Genomic DNA, 20935 nt, shown 5'->3' with positions numbered 1-20935 from the left:
GGAACGACTCTCGTTACTTGTAGTACTTTTGCACCAAGAAATTCTATCTCGGGTGGTCAATATAGGCATTAGGCAGACTTACAACTAAAGCTTTGGTCATATTATAGTGTGGTGGCTCACCAAAGCCTTTCGGCTCGGATTTGGAAACATATGGCGCGTTTATTGGTGGTAGCTCAGCGCGGCGGACACTGTCTCTCCCTCTACTGAGTATCATTTTTTATGAGCTTTGGCCCACCACACATTCCCATCACTGTATCTCCTATGTCACCAGGATCGACAGTGGTATCCTACCACGAAAACCCTTTGATATGATCTCAGGGAGTCCGAGGGACATGCTAAAACTGTCTAAGTGAGTATCATTGCAGATATAATAATACCTTTACCTGATGGTCCCCATGTGCGGTGACGGGAGCGCAGGCTGCGGTGGAGCTGGCGGCTGCCATCTCCCGCAGCGCTGGTCGCTTGTCCCGCCGGACGAACGACAGGAACAGATGTCTGGAAACCATTGCTGAATTAAATAAGATTGAATAGAAAATACTTCTAAATTATATTTTAAAATATTGTCAGTCTACGCACAATTTGAAGATGGCTCGGCAAAAATGTAAGGCGCAGTGGTAGATTTTTAGATCTCTTTGCTGGGGCGATGAGTGAACAGCGGCGGGTGCGAGCGCGGAAGAAGTTATTGGTAGATCAGACAGGTTGTTATTAGTAGGTCCCGAACAGATGATGACACTTTATTGGTAGATGACACATTCAGACACATTCATCATGCACATCTACTTGAACGCCTCCGTGGTCTAGTCGTTTAGAGCGTGGCTCGACTTGATTCGGAGGTCGTGGGTTCGATTCCAAGTTTGTTATGTATGTATGCAGGCTGATCACCAGCGGGGCTAAAATGGTCACATTTAGCAATTCCTCTCAATCAATTCAGCAAATGAATTGTCAAAACTGTCAAACTGACAAATGTCACATCAGTACAAAAATACAGAAATGAATTGCAGGCAGAGTTGCATTTTTCGATTTTAGAAAAATGAATCATATTATGATTCATGTCATGATTCTTCAAAGCGACCATTTTAGTCCCGCTGATTTTCTGACAATTAAGATGATCCATGCGTCGGAATTCGGATGGGCACGTGAAAAGTCAGTCCTGCGCCTGGTGTCGGTCTTCCGTCCCACTGGATTATGAGAGTAGAGGAATAGAGAGTGCTCTTGTGTACTGCGCACACACTTGGGCACTATAAAATTACTCCTGCGTAACTGGCCTGGCTTTAATTAAACCGGCCACCGTCATCGAAACCGGTGTGGGAGTAATTATGATTATCTACTCTAGTTTCGCCTTGCAAGTTTTGGTGCAGCTATATTCTGCACAAAATTTCAAGCTGACAGGAAGGTTTCATATTATAGTTTATGCTTTACAATATTTTACTGAAAGATTAAAAAAAAACCTATTTTGTAGATTGTAAGACAATAAAAACAGCTTTACCTAGAGAGCTCATCCGGCGTGGAGACCTCGAGGAAGGTGTCGAGGAACCAACGGAAACCCTCATAGTCGATGTCCTGCAACAATAAATGTAATGAATACCTACGTAGAGATACCTATACCCTGTTTATATGAAGTATTAAATGATAATTTGCCTTCGTCATGCCTCTTTTTGGGGCTTTGACTAATTATTATAGGGTACCACGACTAGAGGCACAAAGAAGGTTTTCAGATTTGATTTAATTTACATGATGACAGCGACTTGTATGTGAAAAAGTACCATCGAGGAAATTGTTAATTGTGATCGGGTTTATAATATAATATAATAATATCTATGGACGCTTCACACCACGTCAGTCTGGCCCCGTGCTAAGTACCTAAAGGACTTGTGTTACAGGTACCAGACAACGAAAATATATTTAATACTTTATACTATACATATATTTAAGATTTTTATTATATCATACATATATTTAATACACATCCAGACCCGGGAACATTGAAAACTTTTTGTTCCGTCGGCGGGATTCAAACCCGCGACCCCCGGCTTGAGCTACCGACGCGCTCACCACTGAGCCACAGAGGTTCGTCGGGTTTGAAGTAACGCGACCAAACTACGTAGGTCCCCCATCTGCCTAGGAATTAACTTCTTTGATAGTGCGTGCATATTTTCATCAGATAAGACACAGTAGTTTGGGATTCATTTTAATGATTAACTATTCTCTTTGGGAATAGACAATCAGTTTACAGTCTGTCCCGCATCAGGTATTCCCCATCAATAATTCATAGCGAAGCAAAGTCAACACTTAACTATAGCGCCTGAGAGAATTTTAATGCAGATTCGTTAGTATTCTACTTTACAATAAAATAGTGGACAAAGTCGATTAAAACCTGGTTTCTGAGATGTTTGACTAAAGTTTATCTAGCCACTACCGTCTAATTGATTGGCTACGTCAACAATTAACATATTGACCAATCAACAAAGATGTTGAATGAACTCGTTAAAATACCTCAGAAACTAATCATGGACAACTTATTAGGGAATATGCATGATTTTTTTTATGACTTTAATTAATACTTTATATCTTTATAAATGAGAACAAAACATAAATAGGCTTCAAAATATTTAAATTATTTTTTAAACTGAAATTTAAAACATTGATTAAATTTGTAGCGTTCAAACGCCGGCATTTAGCGCGCCATGTTGATGACGTCAGATGTTATGTCCCGTGTTTGTTGCCTTTAGTGATTCAGTTACTTCGTACTTATTTTCGGGTTTATTTGCTATTGAGATCATGGAAGAGGCTAAAAAACCTTCTTACAAGTATTGTGTGATACTGAAGTGCAAAAGCATTACTAGAAACACACCTGACAAAGTATTTTTCTTATTCCAAACGATGTAAAAATACGAGAACCGTGGTGTAAGATGATGAAAAGCGATGTTTTTTTTATGAAATAAGGGGGCAAACGAGCAAACGGGTCACCTGATGGAAAACAACTTCCGTCGCCCATGGACACTCGCAGCATCAGAAGAACTGCAGGTGCGTTGCCGGCCTTCTAAGAGGGAATAGGGCAATAGGGGAGGGTAGGGAAGGGAATAGGGTAGGGGATTGCGCCTCCGGTAAACTCACTCACTCGGCGAAACACAGCGCAAGCGCTGTTTCACGCCGGTTTTCTTTGAAACTCAAACTCAAACTCAAAATTTTTTATTCAGAATAATTTTTTTCAAATATTCTCTGAACGTCGGGGCTACACAGATGCCTACCACCGGTTCGGGAACTAACCCAGCGAGAAGAACCGGCGTAAAAAACTCGCACGGGGCACGTGGTATTTCTCCGGTTTATGCCGAAGCATGGCTCTCCCACGTATAAATTCTCCACTATCGTGTTCATTACTATTGTGATGATCATTGCAACTTAAGTATGCTACGTATATAGCATACTTATGTTCTGTTATACATCTTCATGCGATTTAGTCAAAAGTAAATTAATTTTGCAATAGAAGATCTGAAACAAACAAGTAGCTACTTACGTCGGTACTCAACGTAAATTGTTCATAATAAATGGAATATCTAATATAAAAAAAATCTCGTGTCACTGTTTGTGCGCGAACTCATCCAAAACGGCTTAGCCGATTTTGTTGAAATTTTGTATAGGTACTTATACATTTGTTAGGTCTGAGAATAGGTTTTATTCACTTTTTTAATTTATATTGGAAATTTATATGGCAAAACAACGTTTGCCGGGTCAGCTAGTCTAATTAAATAAAATCGTAAAATCAAGATTTGATGCAAAATAAAAAAAAATTATACGTGGGAGAGCCATGCTTCGGCACGAATGGGCCGGCTCGACCGGATAAATACCACGTTCTCACAGAAAACCGATGTGAAACAGCGCTGTGTTTCGCCGAGTGAGTTTACCGGAGGCCCAATCCCCTAACCCCTACCCTATTCCCTTCCCTACCCTTAACTATTCCCTTCCCTTCCCTACCCTCCCCTATTCCCTCTTAAAAGGCCGGCAACGCACTTGCAGCTCTTCTGATGCTGCGAGTGTCCATGGGCGACGGAAGTTGCTTTCCATCAGGTGGCCCGTTTGCTCGTTTGCCCCCTTATTTCATTAAAAAAAAATCTAACATCATAAATGCATTTATTTTCGGTAGTCCGATTGTGCTATGATAAAACCTAATATACTCATATAGATTCACTATAAATATAGATTCACTATAAATATAGATTCACTAGAAATCATCAGTTTAAAACTATTTTTCTAACAAATACTATAAACACAGTATGAATATCGACGCCGATATGTAACATCTGACGTCACATTTCGTTTCGACCAATGGTGGCGCGTTTAGTAGATTTGAATTTCCCTCCATTAATTTTCATTTTTTAAACAACATTTTATGGGTTTAAATGATAACTAATTAAAAAAAATACCTTTTGATTATAATGTGAGGATGATAAAGATTACAGAAAAATATATTTGAGATGGAATTATTTTTTTTGCATTATTCCCTATTTCAGTGTACTCGTAAGGGCCACACGACATATTTTTTGCTCACCATGACGACGCGCGTTTCTGATGCGCTCGTCTTCTGCGAGTTTTCATCGCATTTTGGCGTTTAAAACGTGTCGGTTTCCTTCCATTTGTTGAGCGTTCAACTTGCGTTTGTATCGATACAAACGAGCATAAAAAACGACGTGTGGAAGGGCCCTTATTGACTCGGGTCCTGACGCGAGTTTATTTCAATCCACCACCTCACCTCAAAATTATAAAACGCCACCTCACCCCAAAATTATAGGTAGGTACTTTAAATTCCCTGTCTCAAAAACTACTGAACCGATTTTGATAAAACTAAACGACGAAAAAAGAGTTACTTAAATCGGACTTGCAGTTTCGGAGATATGCGAACATACATATAACATACACTTTTGAAATTTAATACATTTGTTCAGACACTGTTAAAGACTAACATAATATTATACGAAAACTGAACAGTTCTAGAAATATTAGACACATACGAGTTAAACAGATAACCTCCTTGTTTTGAAGTCGGTTAAAAATACAATAGTTTTAATGAAACACGAGACAACAGTAGAATCGATAGTACATAAATATTCATATTCATGTTTATTCGTGCTCGATATGAATTTACGAGAGTTTTTCCCTCTTTGATACGAAAATGTTTGATGTTTGCTGCCATTTTTAGTGCTCGAGATTTAAGAGGATTCCACACCGCCATTTTTTCCATACAAACGTTGTCCCCTGTTTCCTCCCTGGATAATGCTAGTAGAGTTATAATTTTTTTCCTGAATATCTACGGCCACTAATACAATGTCCCTATGTTTTCTTTTTTTTCATAATTTAATTATTAAATAAGATATGAACGTTCAAAAACCCAAAAAAATGGCCAGATTTTCCACTGTGTTCAAACGTCCAGAAAACAGATTTGGATAGATTATACAAAAAAAGCAAAACATAGGAACACAGCTCAAGCCTTTTTTCACTTTACTTTTTTCATTAAAGATTAAATCTTTAATGAAAAAAGTACTTAAATCGGTTAAGTTTTGGAGAAGGAATCAGGGGACAACGAATCGTTGATTTTCTGGATTTTCTGCAGTTGTCTCTATCGCGTTCTGCGGTATAGGCTTGAGGTAAGGGAGACAGCTATAGATATTACACGTACTTTTTTTTCATTTCTCTAGCCCCTGGTGTATCCTCTTAATGGTATTCGATACTACGTCAATATTTAAAAAGTGCGCGGGAAAAACTACTGTTTTAAAAGAAAATAAATATGGCATACGCATGTTTCCCTGATTGCCTCTCGGCAACAGCAAATTTTCAGATAACTTAAATAATGTCTATTATTTAAACTTTATTATATCAAATTATATAAATTAATATTTTATTTTCAGGCTAAATCGTTTTTTGTTACTCAGATCCAACTTGCTACTAGCCCGAGGAAATTGATTCCTAGGCAGTTGACAGACCTACGTCGTTTGGTCGGCTTATGTCAATTCAATGTTAGCTGTGATCGGTCTGATGGGTTTGACTCAAGGTGGCGCCGCGTTAAAGTAAAAAATCGTTTTGGATATGTTTTAGATCGCTTAGAAAACAATAAATGGAACAGCAAGAAATGGAAAGGGCGTAAGCGACAAAATGGTTTTTTCGCGTAATTTAAAAACTATAAAAATATTTCATATATAAGCTATGGGAAAATTATAGTGTATGTTTGAACTAATCTATGTACTTTTCTCTGCTCTGTTGGCAAAATTATAATCACTGTTTTTATAGAATTCTTTTTGATTAATTATTCTGTGTTATAAAAGTTGACCAATCGTGTTATGCTTTGGGTAATTCAAATATAAAGACATGATGAATACTGACAATGAACATTAATTTCTTAGCTTTAGTCATTGCTAAGAAAAATCGATATCGCTACAGCCAAATTATCAAGGCGTCACCATAACGCGACCAAATTATTTAGGTCCGGCATTTGCCTAGGAATCAACTTCTCTGATAGTACATACTCATAGAAAAGAATTTTACAAGATTAATTTATCAATTCATTAATTTACATTAGTGAATTATTAATTAATTAATTATTTACTTGGACTTTAATTTTTTTTTATCTATTTTTTTTATCTATGGACGATTCACACCACGTCAGTCTGGCCCCGTGCTAAATACCTAAAGGACTTGTGTTACAGGTACCAGACAACGGAAATATATTTAATACTTTTATACTATACATATATTTAAGATTTTTATTATATCATACACATATTTAATACACATCCAGACCCGGGAACATTGAAAACTTTTTGTTCCGTCGGCGGGATTCGAACCCGCGACCCCCGGCTTGAGCTACCAACGCGCTCACCACTGAGCCACAGAGGTCGTCACTTTAAATAATTAAAGTCCAAGCTAATGTAAATTAAGATACTAGTATCTAAAATATACAAGACTATAAGTGCTTTACAACTAAAACACTAGTATAAACTAAGTTTCAGTTTTAGCCAGACACTAACTAATGTACCATTAGCCTAAAACTTTGTATCTCGTCTAGGTCTTTTCTACTGAAACTTCTAAACACTTTTGATAGTGATTATATTAAAAGCAGGCTAAGTGTAATTTAATATCGAATAAAACGTTTTAGACAACAAACTCGAGCAAATGAAATCATAAAGTTTTTTGATACCTTTCAAGACGCCGAGTTAAAGTTATTTAATCCAAGTTAAATAACTTAAATTAAGCCTTTGCTTATCGTGACATTGAGACTTGGGACATACTCAGTTTAATATTATAATGATTGTGATTTATAAGCTTTCATGGTGAAAGCTTACTAGACTTTTCATACCAGCAAAATGTACGGCTACCAGAGGTTTTCTTTCAGAGACGGATATTAAATACTTTGTAGATCTTAACAGAAACCCCGTACATCATTCATCAAAATCTTCATTAAATTAAATGTTAAAGTTTAATAATCATTAAATGTCTCTAACTGCCGCAATAAGAGACATTTAACTATGATTAACCTTCAATTTAATGAAGAGTTTGACAGATAATGTATGGGATTATGTCAAATTTTTAAATTAATTATATTTAGCTTTGTCCACACTGTGCCTTTTTTTGTTCATCAAGGGCAGGCGTTATAGCGCAGTCAACATCGCACGTGAGGCATGCCCGCGACGCTATGACACTTTTCTTTTCAACGAGGGTGGATTTTGACGCGTTCAATTATTGAATATGCCAAACGAAAGTTGAACAAAAAAAAGATGATGACGAAAATTGAAGATGAAATTGCATAGTGTGGACATAGCTTTTAAGTCATTAATGTTCCACTCTGAGTACGGCAGTAAGTGTGGCCGTAGGAAGCATTATGAACTTAAGGTTTAACTTTACATATTAAGGTTTAATTTTACGTGGTATAGCCATGCTTCGGCACAAATGGGCCGGCTCCACCGGAGAAATACCACGGGCTCACAGAAAACCGGCGTGAAACAGCGCTTGCACTGTGTTTCGCCGAGTGGGTGAGTTTACCGGAACAAACTTGGATTTCAATAGCCAATATTTAATGGTCATAATTAGGTACTTAGCTCTCCGAATTGTTTCTTTTACAATCTTCTTTAAAAATGTTCCGGTTTAGTGATGCTCTTAAATGTTTAGGTTTTCTTCTAGGTTTTTTTTTTGACAGCCGACAGGTGATCTTTCAAAAGGGTTGGTTGGTTTGTTTGTTTGTTTGTTTGACGTTATCCAATTAGCGCACTCAGGGACATTTAATGATGACTACAATTTAATGAAGAGCTTGACAAATAATGTATGAGGCATAAGTCAAAATCTCTAGTTAATTACAGTTACGTAATTATTGTTCGTCTTTGAGTGCGGCAATAAAAGTGATATCGAACTGGAAAATCTCAAAAACTGGGCGTCGCTGATTTATAATTTTTACAAATTACAATAAGAAGAAAAATATTGATATGTTCTTGTCTTTATTCGGACTATAATTGTGGGCAAAAGGCAAATATCAAATCCCGGTATGTCCACCATAAGCGAAACTTGGCAAATGAGAAAAGTATGTTTTTTTTTTAACTTTATTCTCGGCATTATTCTTTTTAAATTTTGACACAGACATCTTTGCTCTTTCAGGATTCACCACATTAATTTGTATATACTGCGTTGTTCCATTTCTCTCACAAAATTCAATAAAATCGACAAGAGTTCAGTTTCGAGTATGGGTGTGACTTGCCGGGTTTTGATATTTACCTACACAATTATATATTTCATCGGAATGAACTCAACGAACTCATCTAAACGTGACGGGTTCACAACGAATGGCTTCAAAAAGTCACGGTTTTAATTCAAATCTATTGAAAGTCGGAGCTTTGATGTCGATCGCGGTTTGCGATGAACGTGATGATATGTTCAATAATTCTTCGTGACCCCAACGTTCAGGCCCGGATCTACGTTTTAAAAAGGGGGGAGCAGAATCCCAATTTGCCGCCCTCCAAGCAAAAATGTGCGTTTTCAATTGGTACTTAAATAAAATGCTATGATTGCCCCGCGACAAGGGGCGCCTGCAAGTCTTTTAACAACAGATAGAATTCTGCGAACGTTAAGTCATAATTGTTAGAACAGTTAGTATAAACTAAACAATGTAATTTGCCATAGTTGTCTAAATAGCTCGCTAGTTGGAGCCAATGTCCATAGTCTATGCTGTGTGTCAGTGCTTTATGTTTTTAAAAGTATATTTCTGTTGTCTATGCGTGATCACTGATCTATGGTCTCTTTGTCATCTGAGCTGCATCTTGTAATATTATCTTGTTATAGTGTGTCCGAATAAATCTCAGTTTACTTGGGTAATCGTTGTTATTTCGCACAATCCCAACAGGTTATGAAGCCCAGAATACGCGATTAATGTGTGTGCGAAAAAAGTTTTCGTCTAAACTAAAACTGGTAAAGTTCGAGAAATACGCGATGTCATCTGACGACATGATGCCGGCGCCGGGACCACCGTCCTCAACAACAAGCTCTGGAATTACAATCAATTTCGAGAAGCTGAGTGGCATATCTAACTACGGAAATTGGAAATTTATGATGCGTATGTATTTAGTGCACGAAGATCTATGGGATTGCATCGACGAATCTGAACCGGGTGTTCCCAAGGTCAATGACAGCCGCAAACAACTACGGGCACTCGCAAAGATATGTTTGATGGTTCAACCCTCGTTTTTTTCCCATGTTAGAAACGCTGCCACTGGGTACGAGGCATGGAACAACCTAAAAACAGCCTATGAAGACAGGGGTTTATGTCGTCGTCTTGGACTTTTACGCACGTTATTCGGATTAAAGTTGGAACAATTTAATAATATGGAAGCGTATATCTTGAAGATCACGGACTTAGATCAACAACTACGAGACATAAACGCTCCATTGGATGATGATTTTCTGTCAGTATTAATGCTAAGCGGCTTACCCCCAGACTATGATCCGCTTATCATGGCATTAGAAAACTCTAATATTAAATTGTGCAGTGAAACCGTAAAAAGTAAATTATTACAAGAGAATTTACGTAGAGACTTTGACAAGAGTGAAGGTGCGATGCTTGCAAACAAGTTTTCTTCAAAAGGTGTAAACAAACATCCAAAGTGTTTCATTTGCAAGAAACCTAACCACTTCGCAAAGAACTGTCCGACCAAATCGAACAATAGAAATAATACTAAACGGGGTGAAAGTGATAAGTGTGAGAAAGCGTGGAACGGAACATTATTGACAGCGCTAGCTGTCAACATAGACTCCAATGCTTGGTATGTCGACTCCGGTGCTACTTGTCACATGACAAACAATAAAGATATATTGAAAAATTATGTTGTGGACACTCCGCGGTTAGTTACAGTTGCTAATAATCAGAAAATGCATAGCGAAGGTTATGGTGAGGTGGAATTATTGTTGAAAGGCCAAACTCAAGTTACAAAATTAAATGAGGTTATTTTTGTGCCAGGACTGTCAACAAACCTTATATCTGTAAACAAAATAACTTCTAAGGGGCTCGAAGTTCATTTTGACACTGAAAAATGTTATGTTTACTGCGGAAAAATGCCAGTTGCAAGTGCTACAAAGGTGAATGGTGTTTATGAACTAGACACAGTGAGTCAACTATCAACAAATGGTCACGAGCAGGCTGCGACATGTCAAACGGTGGCTTTGGTGGGGTCACAGATCCAGTCCATGGATGAAGAATGCGCAGAGGCTGTGAATTTGTGTGCAGCAAATCAATCACAGGAGATTTGGCACAGGAGACTCGGACACCTGAATAGACGAAGCATGCATTTATTAAAAAAAGGTATGGCGCTTGGAATTAATTACACTACTATTAAAAATAATCCCTGTGCAGCATGTATTGAAGGGAAGCAGAGCAGAATACCATTTCCAAAACAATCCTTTAGTCGAGCCACTGAGAAATTAGGGCTCATACATTCTGATTTATGTGGGCCAATGCCAGTTTCCTCATTTAGTGGTGCCAAGTATTTATTAACATTTATAGATGACTATACAAGGATGACATTTGGTTATTTTATTAAAAGCAAAGATGAAGTTCTGACTGTATTCAAAATCTTTAAAAGTTTTGTAGAAAATCAAACTAACTTAAAAATTAAGATGATAAGAACAGACAATGGTCGTGAGTATGTGAATAAACATTTTCAGAAATTCCTGCAAGAGCATGGCATTGTGCACCAAACGACTGTGCCCTACTCTCCGCAACAGAATGGAGTTGCTGAGAGGGCAAATCGCACTATTATGGAGGCCGGACGATGTATGCTACAAGATGCAGGTATGAACCAAAGATTTTGGGCTGAGGCTTTGAATACAGCAATTTTTATTAAAAATAAATCGCCAAGTAAAGCAGTTAGAGGAACCACACCGGAAGAGAAATGGTCTGGTTGTAAAGTTGATTTATCAATTCTGAAAATTTTTGGCTGTGTTGCTTATGTAATGATACCCGATGAGAAGCGTAAAAAATTAGATGCAAAGAGTAAACAATATATTTTTGTTGGATATTGTAATGAGTCAAAAGGATACAGGCTAATTGATCCCCAAAATCCTTCCAAATGTATTAAATCTAGAGATGTGTGCTTCTTAGAAGAAATTATGTACAAAGACTTAAAATTAAAAATAAATCAGAATAACTCCACTACTGATTGTCAAATAAATTTTAGCAATGAAATGGAAAATGTTGAGAGAACAAATGATGATAGTGATGTCAATCTCTTGCCCACTATAGAATTGTCTGACTCAATCGCAACTAATTCCCCTGTTTCTGTCTCCAGCTCAGATGACCCTAATGACGTGTCATGGAATCCAGACATGACTGAAGATCAACATTCTAGCTATTATGAAGATGTTGATGAAAGTGTGAATGCTGTAATTGCAATGACAGCAACAAGTCATGATGGAGAACCACAGACAATTGAGGAAGCATTATCCGGACCTGAAAAGGAACACTGGAGGGAAGCTATCGAAGATGAATACAAGTCATTTGAGAAAAATAAGGCTTGGAGTTTGACATTACTACCTGAAGGAAAGAAGGCTGTTCGCTGTAAGTGGGTTTTCAAGAAGAAGCTAGGACCAGAAGGTCAGTTACTTCGGTATAAGGCACGCCTTGTAGCTAAAGGATATACCCAGGAATATGGGATTGATTACAAGGAAACCTATTCGCCTGTGGTACGATATTCTACTATACGTACGTTGATTGCTCTGGCGGTAAACCTAGACTTGCACATTGATCATATGGATGTGAAGACAGCGTTCTTAAACGGTGACTTACAGGAGACCGTTTACATGGAGCAGCCAAATGGATACAAGATAAAGGGTAAGGAAAACCATGTATTTAAACTTCATAAAGCTATTTATGGGCTTAAGCAAGCCTCAAAGGCGTGGTATGATAAGATAGATAGTGTCTTGACAGATCTTCAGTTTAGAAAAACACTTAGTGAGCCTTGTGTTTACATCAAATCAGATAATTCAGAAAATTTTATTATATTAGCATTGTATGTCGATGACATTTTAATTATAAGTAAAGATACACTAGAAAAGAAATTACTCAAGGAGAAATTGATGAATAGATTTGAAACAAAAGATCTTGGTCGAGCTACACATATATTAGGAATGAGATTAAATCAAAAACAAAATAAAATTACATTAGATCAGAAAAACTATATACAAAAGGTATTAGATCAATTTAATATGACTGATTGCAAGCCTATGAGTACACCTCTTGAATGTGGCCTAAAGCTTGAGAAAGGTGACCAAACTGATATGGATTCCAAGTATAGAAGTTTAGTGGGATGTATTATGTACATAGCCATTTGTACTAGACCAGATATTATGCATGCGGCAAGCTTGCTCAGCCAATTTAATAATTGTCATTCTGATACACACTGGAAAGTAGCCAAACGTGTAATGCGATATTTAAAAGGGACTATTAATTATAACTTAGTGTATGAAAAATCTTCATTAAGTATTACAGGATATGTAGATGCGGATTGGGCATCTAATCAGCTAGACCGTCGCTCATATACTGGTTATGTATTTAAATTAGGAAATTCAGTAGTGTCATGGGAAAGTCGAAAACAAAAAACTGTAGCTCTATCAAGCACCGAGGCAGAATATATGGCATTGTGTGAGGGAGCAAAGGAGGCTAAATTCCTTAAAAATTTTCTTTATGAATGTTTGGGTAAACATTTATCTGTAACTTTGTTTAATGATAGTCAGTCGGCACAAAGCATTTGTAAAAGTCATGTTAACCATAGTCGTAGTAAACACATTGATATAAAGCACCATTTTGTACGACAGATTGTAGAAGATAAAATTGTAATGCTAAAATATTTATCTACTGAAAATATGCCAGCAGATGTCTTAACTAAATGTTTAAGTAAAGATAAACATTTTAAGTGTGTAGCAAATCTTGGTTTACAGATTGTTTAGTTTAAGGGCAGGTGTTAGAACAGTTAGTATAAACTAAACAATGTAATTTGCCATAGTTGTCTAAATAGCTCGCTAGTTGGAGCCAATGTCCATAGTCTATGCTGTGTGTCAGTGCTTTATGTTTTTAAAAGTATATTTCTGTTGTCTATGCGTGATCACTGATCTATGGTCTCTTTGTCATCTGAGCTGCATCTTGTAATATTATCTTGTTATAGTGTGTCCGAATAAATCTCAGTTTACTTGGGTAATCGTTGTTATTTCGCACAATCCCAACAATAATATTATTTTATCTTACATAAAAAGAAAGTTAAACTAGAACGAGACAAGTGGAAGAGCCTAGGAAGCCTTTGCCTAGAAGTATAGGTAGATAGCAAATAATTAGGTTAAAAAAACTGACACCAAGTGTAAAATATAAAGAAAATTGCTCTAGAGCGTGAAGAAAGAAACTTTTTTGGCCAGCAGCCGGACATAGGCTCTTAAAAATCTGAGTGGGTTTACTCCCAAAGTTTGCGAGTGTGTTCGCTATTTCTTCATGTAAAAGGTACTAAACGGATTTTGATAAAATTATGATGTTACTGTAGTTTAGGTTATGGATTAATACATTAGCTTTTTTGTTTCGAAACGGTGTAAGTTTTATTGCGAAGTGGTGTTACTGTAACAAAAGCCATAATTACAGTTCCCCCGTAATTAAAGCCTTGTCAGAAATCTCAAGACTCGACTTGGAGTTGTTTGTTGAACTTTCCTTCAGTCACTATAGTACCTAATTATGTCCTCGTGTCCGCGCCCACGCAGCGCCATTGTAACCAGTCCCCATGGGCAATGGAGGTCTAAAAATAGTCTTATTATAATTTCACGCACGGGCGAGAGGTCACTGCTGTTGACTCGCCTATCGATCACCGGCTTCACGGTAAATACGAGACTCCCCGGTCGCTAGGCAACCGTTGCCACGACGACCACGCCATCTTGTACAGATTTATAATGATAAAAGTCGGATTCCACGAAGTATCGAGTCCCATTATTGAGTTACAACGGCCAGGCACGAGTTTGGGCGGACTTACATCGTTCCGTAGCGATGTGTGGTCGCAGCGTTAAAGCTACGTTGTTTTGCATATTATTGTATTTGACGGAGAGAATACGAAACAAAAGATGGATAAGCTATTAAAAGCTCTCATTAGCTATGTCCACACTATGCGGTTTCGTCTTCAATTTTCGTCATCTTCTTTCATTCAACTTTCGTTTTGACGCATTCAATAATTGAATCCGTCAACGAACGCAACGCAAACTCTAATTTTAATAACAAAGCGAAAGGTTTGGATACGGTCAGAGGGCATGCGTCGCGGGCATGCCTCACGTTCGCTGTTGACTGCGCTATAACGCATGCCTTTGATAAACAGAAAAAGGCACAGTGTGGTTGTTGTAGCCGCGCAGCGAAAACGAACCTAAACAAAAATCTAACAAATATTTCAGCAAACAACTAACCAACATAGATGTGGACAGTGCGTTTTTCTGGTGCGACAGACGACAATAAAATTAGATTTACGTAGCCTCGCTCTTTAACTCGAGCAAAATAATCTGTTATTTGGCTCAAGTTAATACTTTATTATGTTAGTGTAGCATAAACTAAAAATCGCTACTACTTGCGTGTCTTAACTTATAAACGGACATACTCATGCTGCCCCCCCCTGGATCATGTTGACGTCCCTACTAAGTATATTATCTAGTACTTTTTTCTATAAAAATTAAGAAAATGAATCTTGCCATTTGTTTGCAATACATTATTTTTACAACTAAAAATTATTAATTTTTTATTCTTTACAAACACCTAGCTTATGAAAAATCTGATTTGCCCCCCCCCCCCCCCCCCCTGGCCCAGAACCTGGGTACGCCCATGGACATACTACTAATACTACTAGCACAAGAGGCAAGTAAACCCCTAAGTATAAAAATATATTATTTACGCTGTTTCTATTATATTATGTATATTATAATATTTAAGTTCCGCTAGTTGTTCGCTGAGTACCTAAATATTTTTATTAGATTAGAGGATGTTAATTTCATATCAGCTCTTTTATTATCTCTATTTTGAAATATAAACAAGTAACATAATATAATTGACGGTTCTAGATAGCTAAAGCGAGGTTCACACTTTATTCTAGTGCACTGAATAAAAGTGTATAAAAGTGGTTTAAGTACATTTTTATCGCCGCGGAACCCTAAAAGATAATTCCAAAACAAACACGTATAGTACCCGACGAAATATATCGTATTTGCCCAGACATTATAGCGTAAGCAATCGATAAATTATATTGGACGGGAGATTTACATTGGGCTCTCATTATATTTGTTGTTACAGCCGGCACCAACTTCACACGTAAAAAATACGCATTGGTAAAAATTCAATAGTGGAATTACTGTTGACGTTGTTTTCGATCGGTGGAACATTAAGATTCTTGAGCTCCTTCACGAACAGGCCTCTAAATGATGTAGATATTAATTAATTATTATAGAGAATTATAATAAATCTACTTTTTCAGTCAAACTCAAAAGTAAGTAATAACGTAGGTACCGCACTCTATTTACTTACACAAACGTCTATAATTACTTAATAGAACCCTATATAACTACATTGTTGACGTGGGAGAGCCATGATTTGGCACGAGTGGGCCGGCTCGACCGGAGAAATACCACGGGCTCACAGAAAACCGTCGTGAAACAGCGCTTGCGCTGTGTTTCGCCGAGTAAGTGAGTTTACCGGAGGCCCAATCCCCTACCCTTTACCCTTCCATACCCTCCCCTATTACCACCCTATTCCCTCTTAAAAGGCCGGCAACGCACCTGCAGCTCTTCTGATGCTGCGAGTGTCCATGGGCGACGGAAGTTGCTTTTCATCAGGTGACTCGTTTGCTCATTTGCCCCCTTATTTAAAAAAAAAACATATTAACTATGTCTTAATTCATAATAATTTTCAATTGAAATAAAATATTATGGACCAATACGAAACGAGGAAGAAGAAGAAGCCAGACCTTTCTTCGTTTCGTAAAGCTAAAGGTTCATCTGTTTGTGACCTTTACAGAGGTATGAACGACCAGCAATTATGGAGTTTCGGTCGCGGTTACTTTAGGAGGTATCCAGTTCTGAAGGTCTACCTGATCTTCGAGAAGGAGTAAAGCTCAATTTCATAGCTTTTATTCTTCGCTGTAAATGGAGGAATCTCGTCTTCCAGTGCCGGATATTTTTGACAGTTGATTCCCACCCTTAAACTTTCTTAAAGTATTAGACTTTGAGGGTGTCTAGTAGTGGAAAGCAACTAGAAACAGGTAAACTTTTAGCTTTACGAAATGAAGTAAGGCCCAGCTGGCCCTCCCGATTTAACGAAGTTTAACGTTCGTTCGTTCGTAAGTAAAGAAGACGAACTTTAACGAAGAGAAAAAAATAATGAATGGAGATCCACAGATAATGAATGGAGTTTAAGCCAAAACTTCATTGAATCAAATTGAAGTAATCATTAAATTGAAGTAATCATTAAATTGAAGTAATCAGTAATTGAAGTAATCATTACATTGAAGTAATTATTAAATTGAAGTATTCATTAAATTGAAGTATTCATTAAGTTGAAGTAATCATTAAATTGAAGTAATCATTAAATTGAAGTAATCATTAAATCTCACTGAGTGGTGCGGTGTCAGGTAGTGCGTTTTAGGTTCCGCAACCGCTGCCCTTCGGTTCGCGGAATCCGGGTACGCGGGAGCTGGTACATGTCACCAAGATGCACACTACCTCAAATAGTTATAGTTATGCGGTTTGAAATTTTATAAGTGTTTCTCTAAAAGCATCAGAGCAGACGACCACATAATAATATTATTTGATTCCAAAAATAACCGGAATCTATTTTCTAGTAGCCCGTAGTCCGTAGCCCTTAACCGTAGTTCGTAGCCCGTAGCCCATAGCCCGTAGCCCGTAGCCCGTAACCCGTAACCTGTAGCCGTAGACCGTAGTCCATAGACGCGTAGCCTACAAACACGTAGCTTGTAACCCGTAGCCCGTAATCGTTATCCTCACATTTTAATAAAATAACAATAATTCATAAAATGTTTATTCATTTATTCAATAAAGGGTTCAGGAGTTTGCACATTCTCGTACATTCTCGCACCCAGTGAACAGAGGACGGAATTCTCGGCTGTCAGTCCCCTGTCTGTTTACTGTCCCCGCGAGAGAGGCCGATCGGCTCTCGAATCACCATTAAAATGCTTTTAATATGAAGCGTAAAAGCTTCGGAACGTCGACTATTATCGAGTATTAGGGTCTCGGAAATGTTGACTTTAAGAAAGATCTACTCGTATATATATGATTTTTAATATTATAGTTTTAAGCTCGTGAAGCTATAGCGCGTGTCGATATATGAATACTGAATAGCTTAAGTAGTTCATAAGTCAGTCAATAAACATCATTGATGAAGAACACGTCCTTTAATTAGACTATCCCGAGCAGGCTTCGGGATCTTCTGTTAGTTCTTCAACGCTTTGCAATGTCAGGACAATAATTTTCTCCCGTTTTTTCCACATTTTTCTCTATTTCTTCGCTCATATTAGTCGTAGCGTGATAAAATATATATTTATACGTGGGAGAGCCATGCTTCGGCACGAATGGGCCGGCTCGACCGGATAAATACCACGTTCTCACAGAAAACCGGCGTGAAACAGCGCTTGCGCTGTGTTTCGCCGAGTGAGTGAGTTTACCGGAGGCCCAATCCCCTAACCCCTACCCTATTCCCTTCCCTACCCTCAACTATTCCCTTCCCTTCCCTACCCTCCCCTATTCCCTCTTAAAAGGCCGGCAACGCACTTGCAGCTCTTCTGATGCTGCGAATGTCCATGGGCGACGGAAGTTGCTTTCCATCAGGTGACCCGTTTGCTCGTTTGCCCCCGTTGCCGTCATTTCATAAAAAAAAATATCCTATCGCCTTTCTCGATAAATGGACTATCTAACACAGAAATAATTTTTTAAATCGGACCAGTAGTTCCTAAGATTAGCGCGTTCAAATAAGCCCTTTCAAATATATTTCCTCCCGTTTTTTTCCACATTTTCCTCTATTTCTTCGCTCCTATTAGTCTTAGCGTGATAAGATATAGTTCCTTCCTTGATAAATGAGCTATCTAACACTGACATATTTTTTTAAATCGGACCATTAGTTCCTGAGATTAGCGCGTTCAAACAAACAAACTAACAAGCTCTTCCGCTTTATAATATGTATTAATAAGTTTAGATTTTTTATTCTTGGATGATTTTCACAGGATGCAAGGAAGATTTTGAATCGGGCGCGGACGCATAATATAAATTGAGCCTGAGAAAAACCTGTCTCAGGCTCATTTTATACTCGTATTATGCGTCCGCGCGAACGAGCGGTTTGGCCGCTACACCGCGAAATCACAAGCAATTAATGAATGTCACGATTTATTTTAAAAGTGGCGCGGTCACACCCCTATTTAAATCCAAAATCCAGTCTCATGGAAAACTTTTCTCTTGAATAGCAGTGAAGCCACATAACAAAACTTTGTAGGAACAATCCTACACGTTTCTGAAGAAACAAAGTTTCAGCTAAACATGTAACACCATACGTCAATACACCTAACATCACAACAATCTTTTGATCTGAATCAACAACAATAGTTTACGACAAACAGATGGTTAAAAATAGCACATCCGCGTCCCCAGCCTTGACCAGCCAGCAGATCCAGTCCTTGGCTATATCGGGAAAGGGCAGGGGTGAACGCGAAGGTCTGATGTAATGGACGCGGATTATCTGACTACGGAGATAATGATTTTAGCACACTAACGGCCGCTCTTAGCGTTGTTTAATGATTAATGAATTAATTTAATAATGCATTGGATAGAACACATACAGAATCCATACTAATATTATAAATGCGAAAGTGTGTCTGTTTGTCTGTCTGTTACCTCTTCACGCTCAAACCGCTGAACCGATTTTTCTGAAATTTGGCGTGGAGATACTTTGAGTCCCGGGAAAGGACATAGGATAATTTTTATCCCGGAAAAATGTACGGTTACAGCGCGATAAACGAGTTTTGGCGCAACGGAGTTGCGGGCGACATCTAGTGTAATATAAAGTTTAAATCAAGACACTAATATAAATGGTATCGTTGTATCGGCCGTATAATAATTAGGTAGAAACCATAAAGTTAATATACCTAGCGGAATAGAGTAACAATCTCGAGCTGTCAAACGAAACCGAAATTGGTTTCATCTGTGTGTAAAATATGTGTACGTATACACTTACACAAGCATGATTGAACATGATTTCTATGAGATTAAATTGTCAGCGTGCGGCACGTGTCGACTGGACGTCAAAAAAAGAGTGCTGCTGTTATGTATCACACGTCTCTTTTTACCACGCAGTGTTACTGATAGTGACATCTCTCTTGCTCAGGCCTTTGTTTCTCTATTCCGCTAGGTATATTAACTTTATGGTACAAACAGAGATATTATGGATTTTAAAAACATCAATAGGTTCAGTATTCCTTAGTGACTGAGTTTTGTGCAATGATATCATGCTTTATGTGAAACATGCTTTAATTCCCTATAATAAACATATATTTTACACATGACACGGCGTATAAATATTCAAAAATGACTTTAATGTTTTGGTCTGTCTTGTAACTTTTCCAATATTCCAAACAAAGACAAGAAGACATTGTATATTATATTTTACTAGATGACGCCCGCAACTCCGTTGCGCCAAAACTCGTTTATCGCGCTGTAACCGTACATTTTTCCGGGATAAAAATTATCCTATGTCCTTACCCGGGACTCAAAGTATCTCCACGCCAAATTTCAGCAAAATCGGTTCAGTGGTTCCGGCGTGAAGAGGTAACAGACAGACAGACAGACAGACACACTTTCGCATTTATAATATTAGTAAGTATGGAAGTATGGATTATTACGTATGTGAAGCTAGCATGACAAAGTTAGCAAAATAACTCGGGATTGCGTTATTAATTAGGTGCTAATTGAGTGCTATTTTGGTGCAAAAACCGCGAATTTAGTGCTCCTCAAAATTCGGAATAAATGCTAATACTGCTACCTTCACGTGAAGCTAGCAGTGTACAAAACCAAAAACCTTAATAATGATTAACTGGCTTCTTGATAAGTACTTTACTAATAAGTGCTCATTAAGTGCTGGCGATATACGTAGAAAAAAATTTAAAAAATGATTTATTTTTTATTTTTCTACCATATACTGCTCACTTCACGGTACCAGCAAGATGCTTCTCTTGATTTGAGTACTTTGACGAATTCCACACTCATAAACGATACATAGGAATTAAGTGCTCATTAAGTGCTAGCAATAGGCGGCGAAAACAAAATAAAAATATGCATTTTTTACTTTTTATACCGTACACTGCTCACTTCACGGTACCAGCGAGATGCTTCTCTTGATTTGAGTACT

At 37.8% G+C, this 20935-nt stretch overlaps 1 protein-coding gene across 2 annotated transcripts in view; it reads right to left on the bottom strand.

Moving 5' to 3' along the window:
* Positions 1 to 20935, bottom strand: part of LOC121738385 (diacylglycerol kinase 1) — a 107091-nt gene that overhangs the window by 12904 nt on the left and 73252 nt on the right. The window contains exons 4-5 of one of the 2 annotated variants that reach the window (XM_042130398.1): positions 1487 to 1560; positions 378 to 495 (exon numbers count right to left, since the gene is read on the bottom strand). In XM_042130398.1, coding sequence (XP_041986332.1) covers positions 378 to 495; positions 1487 to 1560 — 192 coding nt within the window. The remainder of the gene's footprint in view (positions 1 to 377; positions 496 to 1486; positions 1561 to 20935) is intronic. The other variant, XM_042130403.1, reaches the window with a different exon arrangement.

This window comes from Aricia agestis, chromosome 2 (genome assembly GCF_905147365.1).
Source record: "Aricia agestis chromosome 2, ilAriAges1.1, whole genome shotgun sequence".
NCBI classification, from domain to species: Eukaryota; Metazoa; Arthropoda; class Insecta; order Lepidoptera; family Lycaenidae; genus Aricia; species Aricia agestis.
This window is presented reverse-complemented; position numbering and strand designations above follow the sequence as displayed.